Source organism: Heterocephalus glaber, unplaced genomic scaffold (genome assembly GCF_053883595.1).
Source record: "Heterocephalus glaber isolate CG9 unplaced genomic scaffold, H.glaber_assembly_v1.0 deba00001537, whole genome shotgun sequence".
Classification (NCBI taxonomy): domain Eukaryota; kingdom Metazoa; phylum Chordata; class Mammalia; order Rodentia; family Bathyergidae; genus Heterocephalus; species Heterocephalus glaber.
Window position 1 is genome coordinate 597357 of NW_028258332.1, and position 16595 is coordinate 613951.

The 16595-nt window shown below is 65.0% G+C and overlaps 1 protein-coding gene across 4 annotated transcripts in view; it reads right to left on the reverse strand.

The window, feature by feature from the left end:
• The window catches only part of Slc12a7 (solute carrier family 12 member 7), a 59172-nt gene that overhangs the window by 2095 nt on the left and 40482 nt on the right, over positions 1-16595 (reverse strand). For all 4 annotated transcript variants that reach the window (XM_087189167.1, XM_087189168.1, XM_087189169.1 and 1 more), the window contains 18 exons: positions 16079-16133; positions 14896-15026; positions 14241-14482; positions 13464-13651; positions 12467-12634; positions 11359-11459; positions 10733-10788; positions 10116-10290; positions 9569-9687; positions 9211-9309; positions 8739-8858; positions 7798-7902; positions 7348-7516; positions 4722-4917; positions 4249-4418; positions 4039-4170; positions 2734-2841; positions 1916-2097 (listed from right to left, as the gene is read on the reverse strand). In XM_087189167.1, coding sequence (XP_087045293.1) covers positions 1916-2097; positions 2734-2841; positions 4039-4170; positions 4249-4418; positions 4722-4917; positions 7348-7516; positions 7798-7902; positions 8739-8858; positions 9211-9309; positions 9569-9687; positions 10116-10290; positions 10733-10788; positions 11359-11459; positions 12467-12634; positions 13464-13651; positions 14241-14482; positions 14896-15026; positions 16079-16133 — 2516 coding nt within the window. The remainder of the gene's footprint in view (positions 1-1915; positions 2098-2733; positions 2842-4038; positions 4171-4248; positions 4419-4721; positions 4918-7347; positions 7517-7797; positions 7903-8738; positions 8859-9210; positions 9310-9568; positions 9688-10115; positions 10291-10732; positions 10789-11358; positions 11460-12466; positions 12635-13463; positions 13652-14240; positions 14483-14895; positions 15027-16078; positions 16134-16595) is intronic.

Here is a 16595-nt window from a genome sequence, read left to right on the forward strand (position 1 = left end):
GTACCCCGAAAGGAAAAGCCCTGGCACCAGCTCCCGGCCCCAGGCCGTGGCGATGCTGACCTGGCTGCTGTGGCCGTGCCCCATGCAGCCTACAGGGTGGGTGGAGCAGCGGCCGCCTCAGGCACTGCTCTGGGCTGCAGTGGTCATGCCCAGCGCAGCCCGGGAGCGTCGCAGCCATGCAGACTGCCACTGCTGGCAAACGTGGGTACGTGGACACGCCTGGCTGCCTCATGTACCCCACGTGTCCCCCGGCGAGTGGCCACGGTGCCCTCCTCGGGAGACCTGCCACCATGTCCAGACTGGCATCCCAGGAAGCCACCGGGGCCGCCGAGTGATACCCCTCAGCCCGCTCCAGGTTCCACCTACACGGGAAAACCCACGCACTAGGGACTCTGCAGCCATAGGTCAGGGCTGTGGCCAGCCCGTCAGGCTCCCGCTTCTGCCACAGCCTTTCCTCACGATCCCCTGTGCCCAGACATGGGGACCAACAGGCGGGGGCCATGAGGTGCACAGCCAGAGCCAGGGGGTTGGCCTGGATGGGACCAGGCAGCGCCAGGAAGAAGCCAGGGCCCAGGGTCCACTGTCCTCAGGCCAGCTCAGCCCGGTAGTCACAGCACAGGGGCTCCCCGAGAGGGTCTTTCCTTATGAGAACCCCAAATCTGCTGCCTGGGAAGCCATGGTCCCCAGAAGGCTGGTCAAGCAGTGGCTCTGGAGCTGCATGTGATCCTGAAGGTCAGCGAGGAGGTGAAGAACCGTCCTAGCTCAAGCCCCAGGAGCTAAGAACCCCGCACCAGAACTGGGGTCCTCAGGGGCTGGTGAGACGTGAGCACAGGCTTCCCGGTCACCTGGGTGCCGTGTTTTAACTCAGGAAGTATTTGGAAAAACTGGATTACGTGAAGCAGAGCTCCGGCGAGGGGCATGTCCCTCCCCTGGCCTGGAGCTTGCACGTGGCTGCCCTGCCGAGGTTCTCCCGGTGGCAAGGCAGCATCGAGGGCTGGAAACACCGCACAAGCTGCATGGCCACAGCCACGCTCAGGCCCGTCCGTCCTGTCAGCTGAGTGCAGGGAGCAGTGCACCATGCTCCACAAGGCTCCGCGCAGGCAGGCGTGCAGGGAGGGGCAAGGGCAGCAGGCGGGGCTCAGACTCACAGGCTTCCCCACTCCCTCCGGGGCGGCGAGGGCAACAGAGAGCAGGTCAGTCCAGGACGGCCCACCCGCTAGGACCCCTCCTGCTCACCAGGGGATCCCCACAGGGCCCTCAAAAGCACCCTCCCCTGCCCCACGGCCTTAGGGTTGAAGACCCAACTGAGGTAGGCGCTGAGCATGTTTGTAACTCCAGCTACTCAGAAGGCTGAGACAGGAGGCTCCCAAGTTTGTGACCAGCCCAAGACCCTGTCTCAAACTTTAGAAGATCTTAAAAAGGGCCGGGGATTTAGCTCAGTGGTTTCGTTGCACAAGGACCTGAGAGTTCAATCTCTGGTACCAAAAAAAAAAGATCTCAAAAAAAAAAAAAAAATTGAAAGAAAAAATACCCAAAACTTTGAAGAGGCTGACAATGTGGCTCAGGGTAGCGGACCTGCCTGGCAGGCAGGAAGCCCTGGCACCCTCAGCACCCCAACCCCCCCACAAGACTGGACTGAGAAGGTTTCGGATCCAGTGGGGGAAGGGCTCTGCAGGAGCAGGACGAGCCCCACCCACTCCCCTCGGCTCCTGAGAAGCCCCGGCTGGCCCCTCGGGCACTCACCGGGCTGTGGCAGGGGCTGGGGCACGCGGGTGGCCGAGTCACCAGCAGGAGCTGGAGCTTGGTCCAGGGAGCTCGGGCTCCGTCGCACACAACAGCTGTGTGGTGTGGGGGGCCAACCTCACCGGGCACCCACAGCAGCCCCAGGCCACAGGAGGGCACCAAAGACACTCACGGCCTCAGGCTGAAGAGGTCCTTGAACCCCACGGCGCCGCCTGCGCCCTTGTCTCTGTGCCTCTCCACTGTCAGCTTCTCCTTCGTCCAGGTCATCTGCACCTTGTCTGGCATCGGCGGGGCCTGGGGCCTGGTGGCCACCGAGGTGTGGGATGCAGTATTCCGGTCATGGATCAGCTGGGCCTGGGGGATGTGGGGAGTGGATTCAGCACAACTGGGGGATCCAAGAAGCCCCCAGGGAGAGCGACTCACATGAGCAGCCGGCCACAGGGCCTGGAGGGCGTCACACGGACCCAGGAGCCCAGGCGTGGCCCCAGCTGCCCATCCCTGGGCGGCCCACTGCACCCTGCCCTGCGTGGCCTGCCTGTCCCTGCCCTGGGTGCCGTGGGACAAGGAACCCCAACTGCACAACGGGGGAAGTTCAGGCCATGAAGGTCTCCTCTCTTGGCGCCCATCTCCAGGCCTCCGTCCACGGGGGAGTGGCCGAGTGACCCCAGGGTGTGGGGCCAGGGCGTGCACTGGGCTCTGGTGAGGGGCGCAGGACAAGCCCTGGGGAGCGGCCGCTGTTACCAGGAGGATCACAGGTTGATGCCCGAGGGGTGAGGTCCATGGGTGGAGCCTCCCACCCCCAAGCCAGGCCTCGTCTCGAAAGGACCCAGACACGGGGCCCCGGGGAGGGACGGCAGTCGCGCACAGGTGGGCAGGGCCTCGCTTGGCCCAGGTGAGCAGTGAGGTGGGGGCACCTAAGCAGGGCTCGGCTCCCACCCGGCTCGTCCCGCTGGGCTTGGACTGCCGGCAGGCCTGGGCTCCGCTCCCCACCTCTCGCTCCTGCTCGGTCTTCGACAGCTGCATCTGCCGCAGCATCTGGGACCTCTGCTCCATCATGAGCGTCTTCTCGTAGGTGAACGCGGAGATGTCGTTCTCCACCTGCTCAGAGGGGATGGGAACAGCATTCGCGCTGTCCCCGCCCCACTGGCGTCCACTGTCCTCGGATGTGGACGGTCGCGTGTCTTGACCACTTTGTCCTCCCGGAAGGAGTCTGCAGCCCACCCCAGTGGTGCTGGCAGCTGGAGTGATTGGGCATGTGAGTGTATGGCTGGTGGTCACGGCTGGACACTCATCTCCTGCCTGTCCCCTCCCGGACCCTCTGATGCTAACACTGGTGATGTGACAGCCATGCTGCCACCACACTAGCACACAGCACATCTGGGCTCGGGACAGTGTTCCAGTTGTGCCACAGGGGTGGTGGCCTCAAGGAACACGCACACATCACAGGCATTCTCTGCCATGTGTGGGCAGCTCGTCACTACAGAGGTGAAAGCCACAGAAAGCCCGGTCACTGCCCTCGGAGTGACACTGAGGCCCCAGCAGGTGGCTGTCAGTCTGCACCTCGGCTCTGGTGGTGTCGCCGGGACAGGGCACACCACAGGCCCCTGTGTGTGGGGACCTCGGCCAGCCCTAGGTCTCCCTGCTGTCTGCAGCTGCCCTGGCTGCCTCCCACCTCCTGGGCTTGTCCCCAGGCAGCTCCAGTCACTACATCGGGACCAGCAGACCCTGAGAGTGTCTACAGCCAGGACTGCAAGCCAGGCCACGAGGGGCAGGTCCCGTGCCTGCAAGGGCCGAGTCAGGTCTGGGTGACACAGTGCCCACAGCAGGCCCGGGCACGGCAAGGAAGCCTCTGCTGGGCAGGAGAGCAGCCCCAGACCCGAGAGGCCATGGGTAATGCACACAGCTGCCTGGCCCCGTGGTTAGACACGCACGGACGACACATCTGTCGACCCCAGTGCAGCATCTCTGCAGCCTGGGCAGGGACAGCACTGCCACATCACTGCCCGGAGGGAAGCAGGCGCCGCAGGCCGTGTCCAGCCAGGCTGTGTCCGGCAGCAACCACGGGAACCAGGAGCAACTGCCCAGACTGCAGTGAGCAGCACAGAGCCATGGGGAGGAGGAACAACCCCATCCCCAGTGCCCAGACTGCTCGGAGCAAAGGGAGAGCCCAGCTCAGGGGCCTCTGTGGGGCCGACAGCGCTGGGAACAGTGACGCCCGAGGGACCGCACCGCAGGCTCCTCGGCGCATGGGGCTGCCGCACTGTCCCTGCCTTGTCCCCGAGCCCCAGCACGCACCATCTCCACCACCTCGACCTCGGCGCTGATTCGGAGGTGGTACAGGAACATCTGCAGGTCCTTCTTCATCTGGATGCTGTTGTCGTCCTCCTGGGCCACCGTGAAGATGCGCATCCTGCACTTGCGCCACACCTGGGGAGGCAGCAGTCACGCGGGGCCTGGCGAGCTCCTGCCCGGGGCCCTCGGGCCCCGCCAACTCCTTCGGCCCACCTTGTGCTGGCGCAGCAGGAAGGGCAGCAGCATGAGCATGCCGCCGTCGTGCACGATCCACCACACGTCGATGGAACCCTCACCCAGGCGCTCCTGGTTCTGGGGGAACCCGTCGATGTTCTTGGCCACCAGCAGGGCCTGGTGCGCAGCCGTGGTGTCGCGGACGGTGTCTGCAGACAGGCAGTGGCGGTCAGGCACCAAGGGCAGCATCCTCAGGGACCTCGGGGAGGCGGCAGCAGGCAGCAGCCAGGACGGGTATGGGGCGCAGCCCTTACACAGCCCACCTGTCCCCAGATCCACCCTAGGGTGCAGCTGGGCCGAGGGTGGGGAGGGTACGGAGACGGGAAGGGTGCTGGCTCCTCCAGGGACAGTGGCCAAGGCCCTCAGTGGTTCCCAAGGCCAGGCCCGCAGGCCCGGGGACCTGAGAGGGCCACAGGCGTGACAGTGGCCGGCCCCGGCACACGCACACGCACCGACAAAGTTCTTCCATGAGAAGGGATTGTCCGCCTGCCTCCAGGCCTGGGGCCAGGCCATGAGCACGGTGTTGTGCTTCATGCTGCCCAGGCCGGCCGACTGGATCAGCTGGGACATGCCGTCCCGCAGGCTGGAGGACACCACCAGCTGGCAGAAGCCCTTGGCCTTCTCCACGCCCATCAGCACCCGGATGTTCTGCGGGGACAGGAGGGTCAGTGTGCAGCCCACCACGGCCTGGGCTCTGAGCACCCGAGTGTGCAAGGCACGCAGGCACACGGTGCTGGACAGTTCTTTCAAGGGACTCGTGCATCACCAAGCATACTACATCCCTTGGACATTCATTCTGGGCCACGTGATCTGCATCCGGTCAGCTGGAAATGTCCCACAAGAGGGCAGAATCTGACAACCCTTCTTCGAAAGACACGAGTCACAGGCTCCAGAAACGCAACACCAGAGCAGCCGGACACCACCAGAGGCCATCACCACGTGTTCTGTCCCGTCACGGTGCGGCATCCCCAGGGAGGCCCCCGACCCGAGCAGCCAGATTTCAAGGGGAAGCTGGACGGATGTGGCCTGTGACATGTGAAGGACACAGCCTTGAAAGAAGGGTCCTACAGATGCGACGGAGCTCTCAGAGACCATCCTGATTCGCAGGTGGCCCTGCTCAGGGACAAGAGTCCTTGCTGGAAACAGGCAGACATCCAAGCAGAGGAGGGGACACCTGGGTCCCCAGAGCCTGCCCACAACCTGACCCCTGGATTCTGCACATCAGGACCTCAACACCTGTCACTCCAGCAGTGACAGGGCTGCCACTGCTGCCACCCTCCTGTCTCAGCAGCTCCTGTGCACTCCAAGTCAGAGCTCAGCCTGCGCTCCAAGCACAACCTACCGTCTCCCTGCCTTGGGCCTCACCCCTGGAAGCTGCCACCAACCACGTGGGGGAGGGGTGCGGGACCCGAGGCTGTGTTCCACGGTTATTTTGCCTAGCTCAGGCAAGGCCTGAATGGGGTCACCGTCTGGCTAACGAGGGCCCAGGCTGGCAGGAGGAGGAGCCCTGGGGACACAGCTGCCCCGGGCCGGGAGGAGAGGGATGGGCACATGGAGCTTCTGCAGGAGGAGCAGGGCCTCCCCACCCAGCTGCTCGAGGATCTGCTTTCTCACCTCCTGCTTGGCTGGAGGCCAGATCACAGAAGATGGCAACAGAGGCTTGGAGCACGTCGGCGCAGCCTCAGGGCCTTGAATCCACCAGCCGGCCCCACAGTGCCCCGCACGGATTCCCAGCCACAACGAAGCATGGCTCTCCCTTGCTATGGTGTCAAGGAGCCTGGGCTGGCCTCACCATCCCTAGGCCTTAGCGGGGACACCAGCCACAGAGGCTGAGCTCTGCCTGGCAGGAGCCTGGCCTGATGCCTGCATGGGGAGGCATGACATCTGCGGTCTTGGGTCCCAGCGTGTGCTCTGGGGAGGCGGCCCCTGGGCAGGAGGAAGTGGGGCCTCGCAAGAGGCCTGCGCTGTGTTGAGCGGATCCACACCCAGACCCTAAAGCACCAGGGTGGAGGATGCTGCAGGTCACAGGGCTCAGCAGGGAACATACCTGGCATGCACTGCGTGGCCTGAGTCAGATCTGATGGGACACAGGAGACCCACGGCCCAGGGGCCCCGGTGCCAGCACACTCCCCACAGCACCAGCTTCCTCACGTGCAGCGCCAGCACCCGGACACTGGGGCCGTCTAGGCCCGAGGAGCAGAGATACACACCAGGGCGGCCCGAGCTCCAGGCTCCCCCAGATGACCGTGCAGGGGCGGACATGCAAACCACATGTGGGCAGAGGCACTGAGGCCACCTGGACGCTCAAGACAAGCACAGTGGGATGGAGCCAGGCCACGCCTGTGCCGTGCTTCCCAACAGACCCGGTGTGGGCCAGGCCCAGAGCCCAGGTGCCACCGTGAAAAGGCACCGTGGGTGCAGGAGGAGCAACAGCACACAGCCAGCAGCGGCCACTGAGACCCAGTGCAGGGACGCCGAAGCTGCTGCTCTCAGGAAGGGAAGAGGCCCGGCCTCTCCTGCTCGCCCAGACACACTGGCCCTCGGAGGCCCAGAAGACACCACCAGCGCCACCACTGCCACTCTCCCTCCGAGTGGCCTCCCTGGGTCTACAGACGTGGGGTGACAGAGGGACACACACCAGGACACCAGGCTGCCAAGCACACCTGCTGGGGAGGAGGCGGCAAGTGGCCAGGACCCAGCCCGGCCCGAAGGAGCCCGTGTGAGGCTGGCTGCGTGCAGGCCTGACCAGCGGCAGATGGACGAGGACGTCCTGGAGGTGACGTCACCCAGCCTGTGAGGACAGCACGGCCTGGGGCAGCCGTGGGGCAGCGTGGCCCACACGCCCTGATGCTGCCTGGCTTTGCAATTCCCATCACAAGCAGCCGAAATGAAGAAACCGACCTTGGAGCCCTGGGGTCACAAAGACGCCTGCTGTGTCCAGCAGGTACTGGCCAGTGTCAGTGTCGCACAGAGACACAAGCCAGACACAGCACACGCCGCAGTCGGCCCCTCCAGCCTGGCCATGCATGCCTGGGCTTCCTCGGGCTCTGCACCCACACACGGCCCCTCCTCGCCCACCTCCTCGGCTCGCTGCGCCTCCGCGTGCTTGTCCAGGAAGGTGCCCTCCAGCACGGAGCCCACGATGGTCAAGCCCTTGCCGGCCTTCAGCTGCGAGGTGAAGGACAGCAGGCGTGGGTGCTTCACGGCCTGCTCTGCATCCAGGTTCAGCATCACCAGCACCTGGGGCCTGTGGGCAGGGCAAGCAGAACGGGAGAGATCAGGGACAGCACAGCAGCAGGGCGGGGACAGGAGGACAGAAAGACAAGCCCCCGACCCTCACCCCTGGCTCCCTGGGAGACCGAGGCACATGTCCCGGCAGGCAGAGTGGCTGCGTGCTGGTGAGCCACAGGCCAGGGCCTCCGTGTGGAGGACACTCATGTTCCCCAGCACCTGGCAGCAGGAACACTTGCTGTCCCCAACTTCTGCCCACAGCCACACTGTCCCCTGGCACCTGTGACGATGGCTCACCTCCAGTTCTTGGTGTGGGGCGGCCCATGCTCCACGCGCAGCAGGGCATAGCGGGCGGCGTTCAGTGACAGACCCCTGATGCCGTCACCCCACTCCTTCTCGGCCCTGCAGGGACAGAGGGAGCTCTCACATGTGGCTTCCTGAGGGCACATGGAGTGGGTCTTGGGAGGCATGAGGAGGCACAGGCAGCATGGCCCTCCAGCAGGGACAGCCATGTCCCCACCCCCTGCCTGGCCAGGTCCTGGGGAAAAGCCCGGAGGGCAGGGAGCCCACAACACGGGAGGAGAAGGGCCCCGCCCAAGTCAGGTCTGCAGCAGGCCAATGAGAGGGGCACAGGCAGCCCCTCCACTGCCTCAGTGCAGAGAATGGCTGGCCCACGCTGTGCCAGGCTGGGCACGGGGCCAGGGGCCTGGGCCAGGGCCAGGGAGCCCGTAGGGGTCAGGGCAGCTGTTGGGGTCATAGCTCTGAGACACAGTTACATGGTACATGGTCGCTGGCTGTCGCATTTTGCAGACATGAGCTTTAGGTGAGCAGGAAGTGGGTCATACACATTGCCCGGGGCACTGTGAGGCCCCTTGTCGGGGGATGGTGCTGCATGACCCAGACTTGGGGCACGGAGACTGGGCAGTGCTGTGGCTGGGAGGGTCCCACGGGGAGCTATGGGCAAGGTGCCAGCCACTCGGGGCACAAGTACGAGTGTGGACGCAGATGAGGACACACGGCAGGCCATAGCACGGGTGGGACGGATGCCTGGCCGCCCCGCCCGCCATGGTCTCCAGCAACAGTGGACTCCAGGTGGAAACGGTCTCTGGCTGGAGCAGCTTCCGCTGGAGCTCCCTGGGCCCCTGCCTCCCCGCGGGGACCTCCCCATGCCCCACGCCAGGGTGCTCCCCAGGGAGCGCAACAAAGCCCGGTCCCCAGGCCCCATGGGCACCACTCACCCACGGTATTCGATGTACTTGTAAATGCAGCCAGCGATGAGCATGGCGAAGAGGGCATAGTACCAGGAACAGATGAACATCAGGGCCAGGCACAGGCTCATGCCCAGGAAGGACAGTGTCCTGCGGGACATGTGGCTCAGGTGCCAGCTGCCCGCCTAGTCGGGGCTGGGCCGCTGCCTTGCATGCCGCTGTCCCAACGCTGGGAACAGTCCCCAGGATCAGCCGACCACAGCCCCCCCGGATCCAACATGACACCATCACCACACCCTCCTGAGGTAGCTGGCTGCACAGGGGACACAAGGTGGCCTCCCTCTGTGCCCTCGGCCCGACGCCCGGGGAGCCCTCAGGCAGCCCAAGGGCCAGGCTGGCCTCAAAGTGGGGATCCCAACACTGCATGGGGCGTAGAGATCCCAGGGAGGACCACAGCCCGTCCCTGGGGGCAAGGCTGGGCCCGCCCCGTCCACAGCCTTACCAGTGGTAGTACTTGAAGCGTGGGCGCCAGTTGGGTGTGCGAAGCAGCGTCTGCACGGCGCAGGCCAGGTTCACAAACAGGTAGCACATGAGGAAGAACCTGGGTGGCACGCGGGGTCGCAGACCACTGAGCCACAGAAGCCCGGCCTCTGTGCTGCCCGCCTCCCAGAGACCTCAGTCCACCTGGACTGGGCCACGCCCTACAGCCCTGGCCACACCCAGTGCTGCCCGCCAGCCACGCATCCACACTTGTGCCCACCCGGCCTGCCTCACCCACCTGCATCCCTGTGCCCTAGGCCGAGCGCGCCCAGCACACACAAGGACGCCCCGCCCCGCACACGCCAGCCACAGCCACTCACATAGACAGGATGGGGGCCACGCTGTCCAGCGAAGCGATGAGGATGCCAGTCTCGCAGATGAGGGTCGTGAGCAGCAGGGCCCAGGTGGGCTCCCCGTTGGATTTCCCGTGGCCAAACACCTGTGGGCACGGGGACAGGTGGGGGTGGGGAAGACGAGCAGTGCTGCCTCCCTAACGGGTAACGGAGTCGCCGGCGTCCCGGGCCATGGCCTCCGGATCCTCAGTTCATCCCAGGCAGCCTCGTCCCAGGACAGCCCGTCTGTCCCTGTCTTCAGGGGGATCATCCAGGGCACAGGCTCCAGGGGCCACATGAACAGACGTGACCCGCGTGCAGGGGGCCACAGTGCTCTGGTGTTCTTGGGGCTGAGCCTGGGCCACCGGCCCAGCAGCCGGGGAAAATAACTTCCACAGCACCCAGAGGGACACGCGTCCACTGTCACCCTAAAACTCATACCCAAAAGAGGTCCTCACTGCCCCCCACCGACCCCAACTTCCCAGGCCCCCAGAAGGGCAGCGGCGTGCACTGTGGAGCCCAGGTGAGGGCTCACCTGCAGGAAGGGGACGATGCCGTCACGGGCAATGGCCTGCAGCAGGCGAGGTGCCCCGGTCAGGCTCTGCAGGCCAGCGCCACAGGTAGAGAAGAAGGAGCCGATGACAATGACCCAGGGGGACGGCCAGGCCAGCATGCCGATGACCAGGTTCCCCTGCAGCGCCTCCCCAAACCTGTGGGCGGACAGGGCAGGCAGTCAGCACAGCCTCCAGGCAGGGAGCCGAGCACGGGCGGAAATGCCTGTCCTTGTGGGAGGGCATTCTGGGGCGGGGTCAGAGACCTGGCCAGAGACCACAGGTCCACCCAGCAGGGCTCTGTTCTCACCAGGGAGGCTCTCGGGAGCAGGCAGCCCCCGCTCCCCCAGTCACTGCAGCCACCTGCACACCTGGCCCTGCTACGGCCTCGGGGACCTTGCAGCCTTCCCACCAGGGCTGCTGTGACCAGCCCTGACAGATGTGCACCCCACCAGGCTCCACACCCTGCTGAATGGCGGCTGGGGTCCAAGGCTACTCCCCATCCACACCCAGGCCCAGCAGTCAGGCACGGGCTGGGTGGTTTTGGGCCTCGGGCCTCGGAGAGATGTGAACACCCTGACCAGACAGAGGGCCAACGTACTTATCTCGTAAGACGACACCTTCGATGCAGGCCCCAAAGAGCACGATGCAGGAGAGATCTGCAGCTCGAGTCAAGGAGCAGCCAGTCCTCGGTGGGAGACGGTGCAGCGTGCCCACCCATTCTGGGCAGTGCCGCCCCAGTGCACCCCCACGCCCTGACCCTGTTGTCCCAGCCCCAGGTCCCCAGGGCCCCTCCTCGCAGCTGCATCCAGCTGCCCGGCACAAGGTTCTGGGTGGGCCCAGCCTAATGCGGCTGCCACAGGAGATGCTGGGGATACACAGCTCGGCCAGAAAGGCAGGGGCTCACAGACATCAGACCTGCAACCCAGCTTCCCATTCCTGAACTGCCCGTAGTGTGTCCCACTGGCAGCCACTTGTCCACATGACAGCCTGGCCATCCCTTGGGCTGCATGGAGAACATCACATGACCAAGCATGAGGAAGGCAGGGCCTGGGTGTCACAAGAGTGTGGCGCACATGTCCTGGGAAGCCCAGCTCCACAGAGGACAGGGCTGAGGCCAGGACCAGGCCAGGATGTGCTCAGCTGAGAGCCCCCGAGACGGCTCCGCGTGGGAGCTGAGGGCAGGAGGCCAGAAGCCAGCACCTCCACCTGTGAGCCACCGAGGATATAAATGAGAGACGTGGTCATGATGGCCAGGATGGTCCCCGTGGGGATGGACTTCTGTGCGTCCTTGAGGTCCCCAGAGCGGTTGGACCCTGCCATGATACCTGTGGGAGACACAGTCAAGCCGACGTGGGGCAGGCAGGCCTGGCACACGCACACAGCTGCCCCAGACCCACTGAGGTGGAAGAAAGGATGCTGCCAGACACAGGACAGTGGCCGCCAGGGACCCTGTGTCTTCAGGCCACTGCCATGCAACAGCGTGGCCCAGAGCCCACTATCCACACCACAGGACAGGGACGGGGCAGGGGCACAGGCCGGGCTAAGCACCCAGCCAGCTGTCCCGTCACAGTGAGGCTGGAGTCCCGGTGACCCTGCCCAGCCAGCCACCATCACCATTGTGGCCACTCTCCCACTGCGCCAGAGCCCTGAGGTCTCAGTGAACGTCAGGGCCGCGGCCAGAATTCCCTGGATGGAGCCACGTGCTGATGCTCATGACCTGATCCAGCCCACAGGGAGCCACAGGTCTGTGTCTGCGGACGGCTGAGCCCCGCCTGTGGCTCACAGGAAGAGCCACTGCGTGGACATCATACAATGGATGGCACTCGGGCCGAAGGCACAGCAGCGGGCAGGTCCTGTCTGTCACCGACCCGCGTGGAACACGGCAGGGGACAGCCAGGGACCAGGGCCTCAGGAGCACGCAAGGCCATGCCAGGGTCTCCACCCCCTGCCCCGTGCTGTCCAGGCAATTCCCAGGGGATTCACTATGAAAGAGACAGAGACCGGGAGAGCGACAAGGATGGAGAGACAGAAACATCAGCAAGACAGAGAGAGAGAGACAAGGGAAGAACAGAAATGTGGAAACGGAGACAAAAATAGAGGCAGCTGGAAACACAGAAACAAAGAGGGACAAGGGCCGGGGGTGCAGCTCCGTGGTGCTGCCGCCTGCCTCACAAGCGCAAGGTCCTGCGTTCGATCCCCAGTACCAAAAAAAAAGAGAGACAAGACAGAGAGATAAGAAAGAAATAGAGGTGGAGACAGAGAAGGACAGAGACAGGGAGAGATAAGGACAGAGAAGGAAGGGACGGCGAGACACGGATGAGGACAGACTCACCGGTGACCGAGGGGAAGTAGATGCCAACCAGCATGGTGAAGTAGGTCACGATGTCCGTCAGCACATAGGGCAGCCCGGCGGCGCGGCTCTCCTCAGGCACCGGCACCGAGGGCACGCCCTCCTTCTCCAGGAAGGCACCCTTGTCCGAGTATGTGCTCCACAGGTTCTCTGCAGAAACAGCCGGCAGGCAGGCTCACTGTGGGCTCTGGAACCCTCTGTCAGGCTCCAGGGGCTTGAGCCTGCAAGGGATGCTCAGGGCTTGTCTTCTTCTGCGGTGCCCACCTGACCCGCAAGCAGCCCTCACCAAAACCAAACCCGTGTGCAAGGCGGGCCACAGGAGCCACTGGCACCATGCAGTCTCAAAATGGCCCTGGGCATCGGAGCACTGGGCACAAGCCCCAGCACCAACCCCACATGCAGGCCACCGAGCCGGGCCAGTGCAGCCCTGTGCTGCCTGTGGACGACCTGGCCTCCTCTCAGGCTACCACACGGCCTTCCTGCTCTGCGTCCACCCTGCGCCCGTGTCCAGACCCCTACCCAGGACCTTGTGGGGGCTCCTGCTGGGCTGGGCTCACAGACGGGGCCTCAAAGGGCCTCAAGGGAGGCCCAGGACGGCCCTCCCTGCCACCCACCCTGCACAGGCCCCTAGCAAGCTCACACTCGCCCTCGGGGCACCTACACAACCTCAGCCCGTCCCAAGATGCCTTGGGGTAGGCAGCCAGGGACCAGTGCTACTTTACACCCCCAATTCCTCCTCTTCCCCGGGCCAGGCCGTCTTCCAGCTCAGGAGTAACACAGACAGCCACGTCACGCTCCTCACGGAGATCCAGGGCGTGCCACCAAGATTCTGTACAGTGACTGGCTTTGACACCAACTTGAGGGCCCGACACACGGCGGTGGATTTCTCTGCCCCGGCTGCGGGCGCAGGGGACACCTGGGCAGCTGCCAGGCGGAGGGGCGGGGGGAGGACGGGACGGGACTTTGCCCCCAGGCTCACCCAGGAGGACGCCACTGGCCACGCCGGGGATGCCCTGGAGCTCGGTGACATTGTTCTGCGTGAAATACTGGTCGCAAGTGGCGCTGGGGCTGGAGCCGTTGCAGAAGAGGCCCCAGAGCGCGGCTTGAGCCTTAGCGCAAGTGTCGAAGCCACGCTTTGCCAGCGTGCGGTTCCCCAGGAGGCAGACCCTGCAGCGGGCAGCCCAGACTGTTTCTCCACGGCCTCAGGTACCAAGTGTCTGATGAGAGCGACAGCAGGAGCACCCGCGGGCTGACCCGGGGCCAGGCCGGCCGACAGCAGACAGCAGCTCGTCCTTCTGGGCTGCCCCACCCCTCACCCGCTCTTCATCCAGGGCGCAGGCGCCCTCTGCAGCAGGGGTCCCTCCACCCAGCCGCCCAGAGGCCAGGAGCCGGCCCAGCCCAGCCACTCCCAGCCCGAGGGCCGGGCCCCACCTCCTCAGGGCACCCGCTGGGACCCGGCCACCTCCCTCCTCAGCCTCACAGGAGAGGAGAAAGAGCCCACCGGGGCTCGGTGAGGACGCAGGGGCCTGGCACGGGGAGGGCGGCCACGCTGGAGACGCCTGGCCACTCGGAGAAAGTGGGCCCCACGTGGCCTCCGTGCTCAGAGCAGCCCGGCCCGCCCACGTGGCACCACGGCCCCGCCCGCCCATGGCCCCCACACACGCCAGGGCAGCCAGGGAGATGTGACCATCCAGGACCCCCGGGGGGCGGGGACAGAGCAGGGGCAGGGGCAGGCCAGGCCTTCGGGCGGACTCACGGGATGTCAGGCGGGTCGAAGGCGGTCTTGATGACACCAGCATAGATGGCGAGGATGGACAGCACCACGCAGGCCAGAAAGACCAGGGCCAGCTTGTTGACGTACTTGACACCCACGAAGACCACCACGGCCATGAGGGCCAGCGTGCAGGTGCCATAGAGCCGCATGTTGTGCAGCATGGCCGCGGCCTCGCCGCCTGCAGCCTCTGCCTGGAAGATGGCGGCTCCCGGGGAGATGTAGGTCTGCGGGCCCATGGCAGGTCAGGAGGGCCGGCCGGCAGCCCAGACCGCCCATACTCGGGGATCCTGCATCCTGGCCCTCCTGACCACTGATGCCCGAGAAGCAGGGGGCATGAAGACCTCCCGAGGGGCCCCCCAACCGCTCCGGCCCCACGGCCACGCTGCTGCCCACCCAGCTGTGTGCAGAGCGGGGCGGCAGGCCTTTTGGGACACAGCAGGAAGGCTGGTCCCTCTCTGTCTCTGACAGTCACCCTGCTGTTGGCCCTCCCAGGCGGCAGACAGGCCGGTGGGGACGCAAGCCACAGGCCTCGAAAGCGGCATGCAGCCGGAGCCAGGGCAGGGTGGGGACGGTGGGGCCCCCAGGAGCAGCCTGTGGGCAGAGTGCTGGGTGCGGGGAGCCGTCGGACGGCGCTCACCAGGAAGATCTCGATGGTCCCCAGGATGTACATGGCCCCCGCAAATGTGGTGCCCAGGTAGAAGCAGAGGCCGACAGCGCCCCCAAACTCAGGCCCCAGTGACCGAGATATCATGTAGTAGGAGCCCCCAGCTGCAAGGGACACAGCCGGGGAGAAGTCAGTCAGAAGGGATGCGTGTTTATGCAGCCGAAGAGCTGGGGGGACCCACGAAGCACCATGGGAGATTCCCAGGGCTCTCACGACCCTGAGCCCCGGCCCCCTTCCCAGGGACGGGTGTCCTTCAGGCACCACTCAGGCTTGGCCCCATTTATACATACAGCGCGCAGAAGCAGGGTAGTGGACTCAGTTTCTCCAGTCTAGGCTGCAAGCTAAGGCGCCTGCTCTACTGTTCCCTGACTTAAACAGCATGTTCAGCCTCGCCTCTCCGGTGAGGAGCATGCTCACAGAACCCGCAGAGGCCCCTGCACTCCCTTCCCTTGAGCTCTGCCAGGTGCTGCCGCCACAGCTGAGGCCACGGGCTCAGCTGCCACGGGGAAGCGGTGGCAAAGGGAACCCAAGCCCCTGGACACGGGCTGCCCAGCCCAGCCCAGCCCAGCCCTCAGCAAGGTGGCCAAGGTCCCCAGCAACAACTGCACACCGTGGTGTCTGAGCCCAGTCTTCAAAGACTGGACTTAAGAAAACCCCCACAGTTCCTGGGTAATTGAGAAATTACCAAAACGAGGTGCCCCTGGTCAGGAAGAACACCAGCCCCAGGATGCAGAGGACAAAGGCAGGGATGGACAAGACCACCCTGAGGCCACCACAAAGCCCTGGGCCTCCGGGAACCCCAGGCTTGCGGCAAGCAACCTAGCAGCTGGCATAGTGAGACACAGGCGGTGACACTGCCCTGTGTGGCTTTTCAAAGCCCCATTGTGCCTGAAAGGCCATGGAAAAGGCCCAGACCTGGGCAGGGGCCGCCTGGCCCCAAGTCAGGGACAGAGGAGCAGAGCTCAGACGTGCTGCATGCAATGCAAGCTTGAGAAGGAACCAGGCCCTACTTGGGACCCCATCCTCCACCCAACACTGAACGGGCAGGCAGGGCGCGTCTGCACCCCAGTGCCACCATCCCATGACAGTGCAGCAGGGAGGTCTCCACACACTCAAGGCTGGGGTACAACACAGGGAAAGGGCAGCAAGGCCTCACCTGGGACCACGCCGTTCGTGGCGATGGCGCTCATGGAGATGGCAGTCAGCAGCGTCTGCAATGACACGTAGCCGCTGAGGCCAGGTGCCCTGGGCTGGGCCACCTGCCTGGTGCCAAACTTGGAGGACCTGGGTGAGATGTGTAGGGCACCCTGGGAGCACTCACAGGACGCCCCAATTCGGGACAGCGGCCCTGGGTAGAGGCTGGCTCTGCCCAGCTGCCCTCAGCCTAGGGGCCCCAGGGAGATGCTGTCCTGCACAGTGGCCCGTCTCTTCTCACCCCCCCAGGGGTACAGAGTGTGTTCAGGAGGCTCTGAGGCCCAGCCTCCAGTCACTGGCCTCTCAGGGAAGCCTGGCCATGGCACCAGGAAGTGCCCATGGCCGCCTGTGAGCAAACAGACAGGGACAGTACTATGCCTGGACCAGTCACAGGGGACCCCGGTGGTTGTCTTCAGGTGACAGCTGGGAGATGAGAGAGCTGTATTATGCTCTTCTCACGGGAGTCAAGGCACAGACAG